The following is a 15,067-nucleotide window of genomic DNA, read 5'->3' on the forward strand; positions in this document are numbered from 1 at the left end:
AGACATCAACATCAAAGGGAAGTGTCCGGGGAACACAAAGGGTATGAAAGGGAACAGATACAGTGTATACATGCATCAAAATGTCCTTATGCAGTTCCGTGCCATACACAATGGATACTCAGTGACTTTGATCTTAAAGAGGCATCTGGAAAGTTACTGTACAGATGGCAGAAGGAAGAGTTCTAGGATAAGCTAAAGGGTGGTTACATTAGCAAAGCTGTCGCTATTTCCTAGACATCTGAACTGGCCCTTGGTACCCCTTCCAGGTAGCCGAGACTCCTCTGTCATTCACATCATGGTCCAATTTTGTTTATGGCAACTTCATCTGTTAAAGTGAAAAGTCCATTAAAAATAGCTATGGATAGGAATTCACACATGGGGGTCAATGGGGTGAAAGATGGACAGGCAGACAGGCAGACAGAGAAGAAGACTTGTGGTAGCCCTGAGTGTTGTGGCATTGGGAATGTTTTGAATGCTCACGGAGCTTCCATTGGTGTCGTCAGTGAATAGAATGTGAGCTCTCAGACTCTCTGCCCGGCTCTCACCCTGTGCTACACTCCTCAGAACTCCCTCTTCTCATAGCTGAAACTTCATGTCCTTTGACCAACCTTCCCCTTCGAGTACCTTCTCCAACCTGGCAACCGATGCCCCTCTCTGTGTTTCCGTGAGACCAACTTTGTTAGATCTCACCAAATGCAACCCCTGGACTTGTTGTGCCTGGGTTAGTTACCTGCCAATGTCCTCTAGTCCTTGAGACAAATGACAGATTTCCATCTTCATTGCGGCTCAACCATCCTCCCCTGTGTGCTACGCTCTTTAGCCATTCATCTGTAACTGAAAACATAAGTCAATTCCATGCCATGCTTGGAAGGCATGGTGCCGTGAATAAATAAGCACAGAAGTGTGGGTGCCTCTCACAGGCACTGCCCCTCTCCTTTGGGTGTTCCCAAGAGTGGAGCCACTGGACAAAAATGGAAATATTTGCAACACATTCGTGAGGATGTGAGCACTTCCTTCAATTCCCGTCATCTCCCCTGCCCAATGCAGTATCTGCATCGGAGTAGCCCAGTCAACATTTATTCGATAAACACACACTGAGTTTGTACACATCGGAGATAATGATTCTAACGACAAAACAGAAGACATGCATGGCGCCTGGCCTCCTGGGCCTCGCAAAGTAAACAGCAGCTTTGAGCTGGGCAACCACATGAAACCGAATCCCACTCCGTCCTTTACCAAAGGCGACCTGAAGATAAGGAGGGGGCTGATTATGAAGGAGAAGTCTCAGAAATGAAGACAAAGAAAATTACATTCATCAACTTCCACCCCTGGGTTTCAGTTTACAAAATCCATCAAAACTGGTGATCGGCTAAGTCGGTGCACAAAATTATTTCTATATCCACACAATGGCGGTGCTAAGAGTAAAGGCACGAGCACTGCCCAAGCTTGCCTTAGGGACCATCCTCACTCTGCAGGAACAAGAGAGGCTTCCCAGAACAGGCCACAAGGAGAGTGAGACACCCAGCATGTGACAGATCAGCTTTATCACGCTAACCTATTTGATTCTCTACAGTGGGGGTAAAACCACTTACGCGATGGCATGTGACAAAACTTTTCCCAGAAGACTCCACATACAGCCTCTGTCCATTTCAGTCTCCATGCACCAATCTTTAAAACTACCATTGTCAGTATGTCTTAGCTAGGGTTTAACTGCTGTGAAGAGACACCATGACCATGGTAGTTCTAAATATTGGTGCATGAAGATTGAAAGATACAGGAGATAAATGGACAGAGTCTGTGTGTGGAGTCTCCCTGGGAAAAGTTTTGTCACATGGTGGAATGTAAGACAAGGAGCCCACAACAGGCCAAAGCATGATACCACCAAAGTCCAACTTGAACCATGAATTTTACTGGGGTCACTTACAGGAACAGATATGACTCAAAGACAGCTGCATCACCAAGGCCCTCCCCAGCATGGTGACAGCTCACAAAAGCTAGGAACCTGGAGCTCACTATTCAACCTACAGGCAGATCAACTGGCTGAATGTGTCCTTTCTAAGTGACTTGGTCTGGGCAGCCAGGCAGCTCCACTGGTCTTCGCTTCTTCCAGGCAGCTGGTTGTACCTCAGGGTCTCTGCAGGCTGGCTTGTCTGAGAGGGAACTCTCACTTTTATTGCTTACTCTGGCAGTGAATCTGGTCAGTTTCAGGGACTTGAAACTTGAAAGAACAACCCATATTACACGAGCTTTCCTATGTCAGCCCTGAAATACCTCCTATGTCCTGACCCTATGGTAAGGCCAGCACAAAGGTCCTTGGCTATGACCTGGCCCAACATGGCCACCCAGAGTCATCCCCTGAGGTACCATCAGGACATCATGGAGGTGCCCATCACCAGAGCAGCATCATTAGGACATCATGGAGGTGCCCATCACCAGAGGAGCACCAACAGGACATCATGGGGGTATCCATCACCAGAGGAGCAAGGCCTCTAAAAATGGCACTGGTGAGAAACAGTGTTTCCTCCAATGCTGTTTATCCATAAGCCTTCTAGACAGGGAGCACTGTGCTTTTTCTAAAAGCCAAGCCTCAGGCTTTGAGGGACTCTGTCCCACTGTACTGTTGTCTCCAGTACAGCTGGATACCATGGTAACAAGAGGGCCTTGGTCTTGAAACAGCAGTTAGGTCTGTCCTGCATGTTCCTCTCTGGGCCTGTTACCTACCAAGCCCTCCATTCTAGGCCTGTGATCTCTGTAAGCCTTCCTTCCATTCTGTGGTGTTTTACAAGACCTTCTACTCCAGAACTTGCTCACAGGTCTCCAGAGAGAACACACATAGGCTGCCTCTGAGACAGCCAAACCTCAGTGCTCCTCATGGGTACACCATTAGGTATGAACCCTCAAAAGGACTCAGTGGGTATCTAGGGGATGGGAAAGACTGGCAGACCAAGGAATGGGACTCAAAAGAGCAGTCCTGTCTTATCTCAGTGCTGGCCTTCTAGCTTTGCAGCCTGAGGACAGTGCTTCTTCCCGTCACCCAGTTATGGTTTGTTTGTTTGTTTGTTTGTTGGGTGCTGTTTCTACCTATCCCATAGCTAAAGCTCATACCTCATGAAAATTCTCTTATATCACCCTCCCGGGTGTTAGGATTACATATGGAAGCCACCAACCCAGCCAAGCAGGCTGTGATTTCAGCCTGGAGCACCAGAAGACCAGCAGAGGAAGAGATTAGTTTGTAAATTCATTGGATCCCACCTGAAAAGGTCCACCCTTCAGCTAACCAGGCTTCCTGTTCCTTTACGACTTCTTATTAGAGTTGAGGAAATCTCTGAGCACCTCTAAGGACAAGTGCTCACCTGCTCAAAAAGAAAAAAAGACGAAGAAAAAAAGACTTGTGTTCCCAGCAGGCAGAGGCAAAGGACTCCTTTCCTGGGGTTTCAAGTTGTTCACATAAAATATACAAGCTCACTAGATGAGTCTCTTTCCCTGTCCCTCTCCCTCTCCCCCTTTCTTCCCTTCCCCCCTCTCTCCTCCTCCCCTTCTCCCAATCTCCCCCTCTCCCAATCATCTCCCCCCTCCCTCCCCTTCTCCCTTTTTCCCTCTTCCTCTCTCCCTCTCCTTTCCTCTTCTTCTCTCCCTCTCCCCTCCCTCCCCCTCCAACCTCCCCCTCCCTCCCTTCACCCTCTCCCCCCTCCCTCTCCCTCCCCCTCCCTCTCTCCCTTTCTCTCCCTCTCCTTCTTCCCCCACACCCCCTCCACTGCCCTCTCCTCTCTCTTTTCCGCCAGGGTTCAGGTTAAATTTGCTAACCTTGTGCATTTTAATTCTCCCCACTTCCTATCTAACCTCTCTTTGGTAACCATGACCAACATCCTATACCTCCCAACCCAGCATACGACAGAGCCACGCTCCACAGCTGCCTAAGAGTCTGTAGCCAACAGACTCTTGTAATCCCAGTCATGTGAAGGTTAAGATGCCCTTAATATACACAGGTAGCTCTGGATAACCAAAGGGTCGCAGCAACAGACAACGGTATATCCTCTCCCTCACAAGAGAGAAGGTCCCGGAAGACATAGTCCCTGTGCCTCTCAAAGCCAGAGTTCTGGAAGCATCCACAATGAGCAAGTAATGCTGCATTCCAGACCTGCTACTTTTCTGGGGTTTCCCTGGGAGTTCACAGTATCTAAAGCAGGACCAGAGAGACTCTTCAGGACAACATGGCTGCCAGCCACCTCTGTGCTCTCCAGATGCAAATTGTCTTCAAACTGGCTGTTCGTTTGCTCTGTAAGATCTACTCAACTCAATGGTGAGAAAGACCTCAGAAGACAAAGGCCTCACACACAAACGAATGAGTCTGCCCTAACAGAAAAAAAACCTGCATTTGATAAACTCGAACAAGACATACAAGAACTTTGAGGCAGGTAACTGACAAAAACCTGCAGAAATGTCATGAACCTGAGGCCAACTCACAGAAGACATGCGAGCCTGGGGGTGCGGGTGAATTAATTACAAGATGTCACCACAATCAGAAACACAAGCTAATTACAGTATCACTCTCTAAGTATTCAAGAAACCCAAGGAGTTGGCCTCGCATGGAAGAATGCTTAAGGAATCCAAGTTGACAAGCAAAGCCTGAAACCTGACATGCACGGGATTGCACACATCTGTCATCCCGCCGCTCAGGGGGCTGAGTGGGAACACTAAACACACTGTGGCACCGTCTCTGCAAACACAAAAGAACTGAAGTTCGCCAGAGGAGCTTATTCCGTGCACTCAATACCCTACAAAACGACTGCATGTGGGAGGCTCTGGGCTCTTCGCCGGGTTGGCCAAAATAACACCTGGCCCTGCTTTAGAGACCCCAGAGGGAGTCTTTACTGTAAACCTGCTACAAAGTACTAACATTTTATGAGCTAGTGGCTTTTTTGACAAGAGGAAGGGTGAGGAATGAGCATGCCCAGGAGACGTGTGAGACCCGCAGGTGGATTGTGGACTCGGGACTCATGGCTACAGCTGGAGTTGCTGGTTCTTTTCCTATAGGCCCCTAAAGAAAGCATTTCTAACATTAGGGGTTGACTTTGGAGATTTAAGAGGAAGGAACTGACTGAAGAAAAGCTGGAATAGTCTAAGTAAGCAGTGAAAGATAAATGTGAGAAGGCAAATGTTTCAAATGCCAGGTAACAGTGCAGACTATGAGTCATTTCTCATTTCTGTTTGAAATGAGCCCATGATCTGAGCAGAGATAAACTCCACCCAATGAGAACATCCTGCAGGACCATTCACATGCTAAGACGTTCACATGCAAAGACATGCAGACACATGTAGACCGGCATGCACACCAACAGATGCACACACAAACACATGGCATAGAGTCCATCCTTGAGCCCATAAAGCAGCTTTCTTAAATTTTATATTTAGTTGTTTAAAAATAAATATGTGATGGAGGCTTAGGGGAAGCCCAGGGGGAGTAATGGGTCAATTCAATCACGATATACTAGATACATGTATGAAATTTTAGCTAATGAGGTCATGTACCTTGGAGAATGTCACTGAAAAAAATTATAATTCCTCCCATTCTAAGTATGCTTCTTTATGGTCACAGATATGGTTCTCACTCCGTATCAAAGAAGCTTCCTTTTGCAGCAGCTGGAGCCCTTTACAGAAAGCTGTGGTTATAACGCAGAGAGAATCAACAAATAAAATGGACAGAAGAGAGCGTCCCAAGGCACACTCTTAGATAAGCCAGCTCAAGGGAGCCCCGCTGCAGCTCAGGTCCATTCCTGCTCTTACACAGATGGGTAAGGGCTGGCCCTTCTTTTTTAACCTTAGTATTAAAAGTGTCACAAATAAGAAAAAAAATTACTTTTAATTTCTTACTTGTAGTTTGTTTTGTTTTGTTCTCAGGTAGAACACTTGAAGCTCTAAAGAGAAGTGACCAAAAAGGCAAGTAAACAGAGCCTGGCAGGGAAGTAAAATTTACAAACTTTTTAAACTAAAAACTGTGCATTCTACTCAATGGATCATGTATAGACTCATGCGCTCTTGTCACCAAGGGATAAAGAAGCGGCTACCTCAGCCCACCCTAGCTCCACCCACCTCAGCCCACCCTAGCTCCACCCACCTCAGCCCACCCTAGCTCCACCCACCGCAGCCCACCCTAGCTCCACCCACTCCGCTCCGCTATGCCCCGCCCCAACCCGCCCCTCCCGGGACTGCTGACTGACTCCCAGCTCATCTTGTGCTGAGCTTCGCCTTTTACACTTACAGCCCACATTGAAACTATTGCACTCTGGGGAGGGTAGGTTAAATCCTCAGACCCCCGAGTGAGACAGCGTTCCTCAGCGAACTGGCCTGTCTGCACTTTACCCCACTGCTTCCTTCCAAAAATTGTAATAAATCATATCCTCGGTTGGCACTCACACCTGCCGATCCCCAGCTGCTGAGTACGTGGCTCTACCAGGCTTCTGTTTGTGCCTTCCTGGATCCTACTCACTGGCTACTGGCTAACTTTTTAAGCGGGAGAGATTCTCATTGTGCCTGCATGTTTCCAGTAAGAAGGTGCAGCCACCTTACCAACAGCAAACTCGCAGATCCAGGAACACTGCAGGGACACTGGTGTCCATGAACAACATATATCGTTCCACTGCTGTGAAAGTACAACAGAGCTAACCCCACCTGTAATGTGGAAAAGGTCATAAGTAACTATTCACACAAGAAATGTGGAGGCTTTGTTCAAATCCCGGTTGAAAACTAAACTTTCGAAGATGAAGGCTGAGTGTGGATTCAGACGGGGAAGAAGAAACTATAGCTACAGAAAAAAAAAACGACAACAAAGGGTCCAGGCTCCTGGAGCCCTGTGACGTCATGTGATACAGCATTTGCAGGTGTGGTGACAGATCCCGGAGATAAAGGTGACTCAGCCTAGAGTGTCCCTAAAGAGAACTCGAGGGGACACGTGACAGAAAAGTCTTTGAGGTTTGCAGACAGGATGTCCTAGAGGAGGAAAACGCAGGAAACCAAGCCTCCAAGGATGAAACTGCCCCCCCCCCCCAGACACCTGGATTTCATCCCCAAACTGACCTGACCTGCAGAATGGAGACACGAGCGTACTGGACTGATGAGCACCAGAGGCTCATGGGAACATCACCGCAATGTCTGAATTAAGAGTTCTCTCTGCTGCTACCCCTCCCCCACCGAGAGGTCCTCTTGGGATGGGGCAATGTCAAAGTCTCCCTGATCTCTCCACAAATGCATGCGCAAAGTCACAGAGGAACCACTGAGACACACAGTGGTCACCTTGTCACCCCGAGCTATGTCTAGAAAAGCAAGGGGTCTTCCAAGGAATTGACCAGCTGTCCCTGTGGCTGTGTAAACCTTAGATGTAGATGGATGGAAAGGCTGATACTACATCTACCCTGCAGCAGTGAAAAAAATAGGTTCCCAAAAACAGTCAATGGAAGGTAACAGGACATCAAGGGAGAATATAGGCTCCCTTAGCAAACCAGAGGATGCCAGAGCTCTGTCCCTAAGGAGCAGCATGGGGATAGGCAGTGGACAAAACTGTTGGAAGCGCTGGCAGAGACCCGCTCTGTATCTATATATAAACATGAAAAGTCGGCAGATCGCATCAGTCGACTGTGAGAGCTGAATGTGTATTTTCTTGTGGGGGTTTTCCTTTTCTTTTCAAAGAAAGGCTTTTAAAATATAGCATTGAAGCCAGAAGTTGCAAACAGAATTCTAGACATGACTTCTAAGACTACTTATTATTTATAAAAAAAAAGATAAAGTGGAAATCCAATTACAATTGGAAAAGCAAATAATAATAATCCTAGTGATGCTGAAATGAGCTAGAAGACCCTTCTCTACAACTCACAAGCTGAAGAGGAGGAAAAGCAGAAGTGTCGCTTTGGTTAACTCCCAAGACTGGAAGATGGAGACTTGCCACAAGCCATAGATGGACCAGAGGTCACAAGCAGAACCCAGGAGGAAGGCTACACTTCAGTCTTGGTTGGAGGACAATGGCTACACACATTTTTCTGGAAACTGTATGGAAATATACACTGAAAGATCTTTTAAACTGCCACACTTTCTGAAATGCTTTAACACTCAGAAGGAAGGGATTTCCTGGAGAATCCTCTACACCAGACTCAGACATCCACATGGGTCTCAGCGCACAGTTGATCACAGTAGGTCCACACAACCGTGTGCTTGATGGCTTTAAGATGTACTCACAGCTGGTAGAGCACTTGTCTGGTGTGCACAAGGTCCTGGGGGTTTGATCCCAGCACCACACAAAACGGTCATACTGGTGCTTGCCAGAGATCTCGTCGCTGGGGAGGTTGGAGCAGGAGGATGAGAAGTTTAAGGCCATCCTTCAGTGACAGATTTCGAAGCCAGCTTGGGCCACATTAGAGCTTGTCTCAGAAAACAAATGAATGCACAACAGAGGCCAGGGAGGTGGCTGTCAGTAACATATGCTCTGTACAAGCATGAAGGTCTGATTGTGGGTGTCTAGCACTCATGCAAAAGTCCAATGTGAGAATGAACATGTGTAACCTGGGCACGGGGAATGGGTGAGAGATGGGCATATCCCCAGAGCTCCCTGGCCAGCCAGTGTAAACAGCTGGTAAGCTCCAGGTTCAACGAGAGACCCTGTCACAAAAAAACAGGGTGGAGAGCAACCTAGGAAAACATCTAATTTCAACCTTTGACCTCTCAGGTACACACATGTGTACATACACACTTCAACATGTGCTTGCACTGTATTCAACCCCGCCAAAAAAAAACTTTTACAAGTTATTATAATAATATATGCTGTTAATTTGTCAGACGTGTTATTGTAACAGTTTTACTTATATAAACCAGGAAACATATAGATGGAAAGTTATAGCATAAATTTTTGTGACCTACTTTTAATAGGAGTTCAACCTCTCCTCTAGCCCACCACCCAGCAGAGGTAGTAGAAAAGTTATAAGGATATGGGGGAAGTGGACCTGTTCAGCAATTTGGGGGCGAGCTTGATCTTCTCGGGCAGCAGGTCAGTCCTGTAACACACACCAGACACACACGATTCAGCAGCTGCAGACCAGGCCTCTAGGCAGGTGGACACCAGGCACAAACCAGCATCTACGGTCCAGTCCTTTCAGCAAGCAGACACCAGGCATCCGTAGTTCAATCCTAAGAAACCACCAGGCTCAACAACCAGCCTGAGGAGAGGCCATTAAAGGGCTAAGCTACCACAGGAAACTCATGAGCAGTTCTTGGGTGAGTTTCTCTCAATGGCAGCGTCACCACAAGTTGAGCTCAACAGTGCAACGTAAGGTGAACCAGTGCATGGGTGTCTTTAGTGAGGAATCTCGAGGTGGAGCAAACCAACGCTCAGCGCTCATCTTCTGCTGCCTGTGGGGTCAGATTCATACTCCTTCATCACGGGTCCTTTCACGTGTTTGTTATAACCAAACATCCTTTCACCTGTGACTGCTTCAGAAAAACATGCTTTCACGTGTCTGATTTAGAGAGTCATCCTTTTCACCTGTGTGCCCCAGCAAACCATCATCTGACGAAACTGACTTTCTAAAGAAACCAGAATTTCCACTTCAGAAAGTAATCATTGCCTTAGCAATTTCACCTTTGAACTCTTCTCATTGAGTAATTTTCTAGGGTAAGATATATTACATCTTTTTGTTTAGACTTTGTTTCTGTATAAAGGTTTATCTCGTTGTTATGTATGTGTACATGTGTGTCTTTGTCGGTGTGTGCTACACGCATGTGGGTACCTCTGAGGCCAAAAGAGAGTGTGGGATTCCCTAGAGATGGAGTTACAAGTGTAATCACTTGTGACCTGACAGGGGCAGGTACTGGGAACTGAACTCAGGTCCTCTGGAAGAGCCGAGTCCTCTTAACCACTAAGCCGTCTCTCCAGACCATGTTTAGACAAGTACCACCCATATGCATAGTGAATTTTACAGTTCTGTAAGGCTCGCTCCGAGTCAGCTTGCTCCTGCGACTGACGTGCTTGTCTTGCTTCTAGACGGACATGTAGCTTGCTGCAGTGAGAAGTGCCAGCATTGTTTGGCATTGTGACCGCGATGGTTATCACTGCCCCATGGCTCAGATGTCTTTGTAATAAGACGATGCAAATTTGAGGTGGAAAACATGGAGCTACGGCCAGAGCTCATCCCAGGAGGACATGAGAACATGATGGTGCAGACTTCGCCGTCATCAAAAGGCAAGCGACAAAGGGCCTACTTCAGAACCTGGATTTCCACATGCTGACCCAATACAGGCCATGTCTTTATCCCCCACACTGCGCTGAGCTGCCAGAGGCCCCTGCCAGTGTTCTAGCTACAGCTGAGCCTGTTAGGTTTCCGATGATGGGCGAAGCACAGAGAAAGCATTGCCAGTTTCTCCTGTTTAACCGGTGCTGCCAAATCAGAGACAGGATCAAAAATGAAAACAACCCAGTTTGCCAAAGTTAAACAAATTTTTAAGAATCAGAGCCTGTGCTCTAAACCCTAACTTTAAAAACAAAGCGGTTCTTCTCACAACGGGCATGGCTTTCCTGGAACCTGAGCCCAGTACATTCACACGTGAGGGATACTAAATGCATCCTGCTCAGTAGCTTTCCCTAGGCACCCTGATTCGCACAACTCTGCTCACGATTCCCTTGGAGACTGAACAATGTCATTTACAAAACAAATTGTTTCCCTACCCTGGGTTAGTTGGGACTGCACCTGCGGCCAATGCTGAGATTCACTCTAAAGCAAGCGTGACAAACCCCACTGGTATGAGCACGGCAGAGCTTACTCACTATCCTATCGCCCGTGAGGATGTGATGGTGTTGTCACTGGCTGGGGTCTACAGCATGAGCTCACAAACACACTAGTCAGTCCCAGTGAATGATTCAAAGACCGTCACTGCTCATATATGCATTTTGATTATAACCGATGTGAATGGCACACTTCCGCAGTTGACTTGGACATTTAGCCTTCTGGTGGGCATTGCTACCTAACTTGCTTCAGTGAAGAGTTGGAATTGTTTGACTGTGACAGCAAGGGCATCACTGTCCTGTGTGCAGACCCGCCACACTGCCATTTCCAGGGGACACCCAGGTACTGAACGGTCCTCTGCAAGATTACATTATGTCCTCATTTTCCCTATTTAGACCCAGGGGGCGCCTGAAAATCAGAGGTCAGCAATATGCCTGTGCCACTTTTGGTCCTGGTAACTCTCTGCTCTGGTGTCCTCCTGTGTACCACAGGCTGTCCCTTGGCATCCCTGACCTCTTCCTGTAAGACACTAGAGGCCGTGTGCTCGCTCCAGAGTGCCAAGCACAAATGTCTGCAGACGAGTAACCATGTTGCCTGGAGGAAAAGCTACTTCTGTTTAAGAATCACTACAACAAGAAACAATTAACCGCCTCCCGATGGGAGATCTGGCGCAATCCTGTCACCAGCTCTGAAACATATCCCCTCTAATGAGATAGAACAAAAAAGACTGTGTTTCCCTAAGAAAGAAAATTAATGAGAAAGGCTGGTTAGACACAGGACAGCGGAACACAGATCCGTGCCTCCTCTCCTTCCTCCACTCTGCGCACATGCTCGAGGCTTTAAAATAAGGGTCGGTCCTGAACTTGGCTGGAGAAATAAGAATATACCACCCAGCAGGGTCAAAATCAGCAGAGTCACCCTGAGACCAGAAAGCAGATGGAGTCACAGGAGCTAAGTCAAACCCACATCCCAGAGCCCAGGTGGAGGCTGAGGGGGTGAGGACCAGCAGCATCGTGGGGAATGAGAAGGCCTCCAGCAGATCCTAGCCCACAGAATGCAAAGGGATGATCCTGTTTCCTAGCATCTTCGCCACCCCTCAGAAGTATTTATGGAAATACAAAAATATCTAGCACCCAACAAAGTAGAAAATCAGAGATGAGTCCACAGAACTTGGGGCGTCTTCGGGAAAGAAATCAGGCCTGAAATCGACTGCTGGCGTTTTAACCTTTAGATTTTCTCTTTAATGGAGAATGAATTAAAATAAAAGGGTGCAGAGGAAAGGGACAAATAAAGACCAGAGCCAACATCAGTCGGGCAGAGGATATGAAATCAACAAAAAACATCAGAACTGGTTCACTGGGAAAATGAATGTTACTAATCCTCAGAATAATGAAGACCCAGTCACCAGCACACAAAACTAGCCAGGCAGTGTCATCCTGGATGCCACAGGCAGAAAGAACAGACCCAGGGAACGTTATAGGCAACTCCTCACTGACAACGATGCTTCTCGGAGGCCTGCTGACATTTGCCCACACTGGTCTTCCCAGCTAGAGGCCAGAATCTCAAGGGATCAGGGATAGCTTGCTGTCAGGAAAGCCCCACAAAACCAAAACCTGACCCATGTGTGTAAACTGCTCCTCAGGGACATTTTTTGTCATCTCCTGCTGGCTCTAACAGGACATCTCGATCCTAAACGACACCAGGAAGCAGACCAGCAATAGGTTGAGAATCTCACAGTGGCCCATCCCAAAATGCTACAGCTGTGGAGGGTCCTGCCAGGCCATCCAGTGGCCCTGGGTGGAGTGGGGTGGGGTGGGGTGTGTCCCTTCCCAAGTCAGATTCCTACGGAACAGTAAAAAGTGTTCGTAGAAGCCTACAGAATGGACTTGTTTCTCCTTCAGCAGTAAGAAGGGACCTAGGAACCAAGAGGTAGACAAACTCTTCAACTTCCCATTCCCAAGCTCCACCCTGACACTGCCGCCTGGATGCCTAGATATCTAAGGAGGAAGAACGCTGGGAGATTCTGTCCTCCAGTGAGTCCAGCTGGCACAGAGCTGAGGTCTAGCTGTAGGTCGCACAGGATACCAGGGTCACAAAAAATAAACATGAACAACAACAAAGTGGTTTTCCCATCCGAGCTAACCACCTGCCTTTGAAAGAAAAACAAACACAACACACCAGCAATACAACAGCCACAAGAGACCTCGGCCACAGCTCCCCACAGCATCTGCGTGCCCTGCCACACCTCTATCCCTCCATGACAGATAAGCTAATGTGTGCCCTGTTTCCCAATGGGGTTACTGGTTATGTATTCCCCTGCTCTAAGTCCTGGGGTTCCCAAGCCAGAGCAGCAGACCAGGAAAAGGAAGATGAGTCTGCCCCCCAATCCTTTACTGGGATTCAGAGTAGAATTTGTACCACTTGGTAGGCCTACTTGAAGTCTAAGGACTTCACTTGAAAATCTGAGGAAGAAAGAAGGGGGTAGGGAGATATACCCCCCTCAGTGATTTCACAGAACCCCCCCCCCAAGCTTCCATAGGTTTCATTTATTCTTTCTGTATTCATCTCTAACCCGCTGAGGGCTCCCCCATATAGCCTTTAGCCCCTTCCCAGGGTACGGCAAAGAAATAAATGTGAACAACAGAAAAGTTGTCCAGCCTTTCTGGCAGCTAGAGGCAGGCATGGGCTGTAGGTCCTGTCCCCCACATGGCTCCCCCACATGGCTCCCCGAACCCCCATGCCCCATGTCCCCACCCCCGTGTAATCAGTCCAGGACTAAGTTCTGTGCTCAGCTCCTTTATCTGACGTGAGATTCGCAGTACTCCAGTCTCTCTTTAATGAATTCCAGTGAGTTCCCTTTCTGGCTAAACCAGCTGACGAATTTTGCTAAGTATTGCAAGTCTTTTTTCTTTCTTTTTTTAAAATTAATTTTTTTATTTACATCCCAAATGTTGCCCCCCTTCCCCGTCCCCCCTTGCAGAGTTCTTCCCCATCCCCCACCTTGTCTTTGAGTCTGAGAGGGTGCTCCCCCATGTCCCCCACAATCTCTACAGGATTAGGCAATTCTCTCCCACTAAAGCCAGAAGGCAGCCCTCTGCTACATATGTGCAGGGGGCCTGGGACCTGTATTAATGCACCTCTCTGTGACTGGCAGAACAGCGTCGTGATGCACATGGAGAGGTTGGGGCGTGCTATGCGGTCATTACGGACCACCTTGGCTCCCCAGCTCCCCTCCAGTTTCCGAGGGTCCTTTAGCAGCTAAATTTTAACCCATCACTCTCTACGTCCTTCCTGAGACAGAGGCCCTGTGACAGCAGTGAGGGAAGGCTGGAGAACGGACAGACAGAAAGGAAAGGAGAAATAGAGAGATCACACAGTACCTGAGCCGTCCCCATTTTGGCTGGCAAGGTGCAGGCTGGGGTTCGCAAGCTGCTGTGAGATCGCGTAGTACTATGGCCGGGCCTCAGATGGTGGGGAAGCCTAGGATGAGGAATGGATAGAAAGGGGGAAAATGATAAAAAAGGGTAAACAACCTCCGTCCAGGGGGAAAATAAAAAACATGGAGTATACATTAAAGATAAGCAGCTCAGTACTCGTTAGATCAAGAACAGCAGTAGGGAGCTGCCTCTCTAAGGGCGCACGGCATGCACGGTTGTGAAAAATATCTCGATTCTAAAGCAAGGTTTGAAATGATGAATGGGTTTAACAACTTCAAAATATTAAACCAGAGAGAAAAAGAAAAACTGCTCTCTAAATCAAGATTTGTAACTCCTTCTGCAACTCTGTGATTAAACCAGATTTGTGAATTAGCCCCCAGGCCGGGCACGCTGCGAGACAGACGTGGCATCAAATATTAAACATTTAAATGGGGTTACAACCCCAGACGACACTGAAGGTTGCCCTGATTTTAAAACAAGTGCTAAACCATGTATTTGATAGATTTTAAGACTCCTTCATTTTTTTTCATCCCTTGCACATTAACACATAAAATCACCATTTGCACCAAATACGAACTACGTGGCAGAGGAACCTTAGCTCCATAACATCACAGTAGGAAACATGACGGCGCTATCGTGAAACGCTCTCCTACATGTACTTTACCTGACCCTTAAAAGTCACGGTCGTGACACAGTACTGCCCTGAATAGTATTTATGAATACTGCACAGCGTACAATGTCTTCTGAAAACTATTTTGTCACCTAAATCTTGGACAAATACGCCGATGAGCTACTAAATGCCAGGTAAACACTTTTAGTTGCACAGTGCTAATAAGCTAAGGATATGACTTTTGAACAAGTACACAC

General features: G+C 47.6%; 1 protein-coding gene across 3 annotated transcripts in view; it reads right to left on the reverse strand.

Moving 5' to 3' along the window:
* Dlgap2 (DLG associated protein 2) overlaps nt 1-15,067 on the reverse strand; it is a 709,635-nt gene that overhangs the window by 616,567 nt on the left and 78,001 nt on the right. The window contains exon 2 of one of the 3 annotated variants that reach the window (NM_053901.2): nt 14,144-14,243. The exons of the other annotated variants lie outside the window; for them this stretch is intronic. Coding sequence (NP_446353.3) covers nt 14,144-14,158 — 15 coding nt within the window. The 5' untranslated portion in view covers nt 14,159-14,243. The remainder of the gene's footprint in view (nt 1-14,143; nt 14,244-15,067) is intronic. 3 annotated transcript variants of the gene reach the window in all.

Source organism: Rattus norvegicus, chromosome 16, assembly GCF_036323735.1.
Source record: "Rattus norvegicus strain BN/NHsdMcwi chromosome 16, GRCr8, whole genome shotgun sequence".
NCBI lineage: Eukaryota > Metazoa > Chordata > Mammalia > Rodentia > Muridae > Rattus > Rattus norvegicus.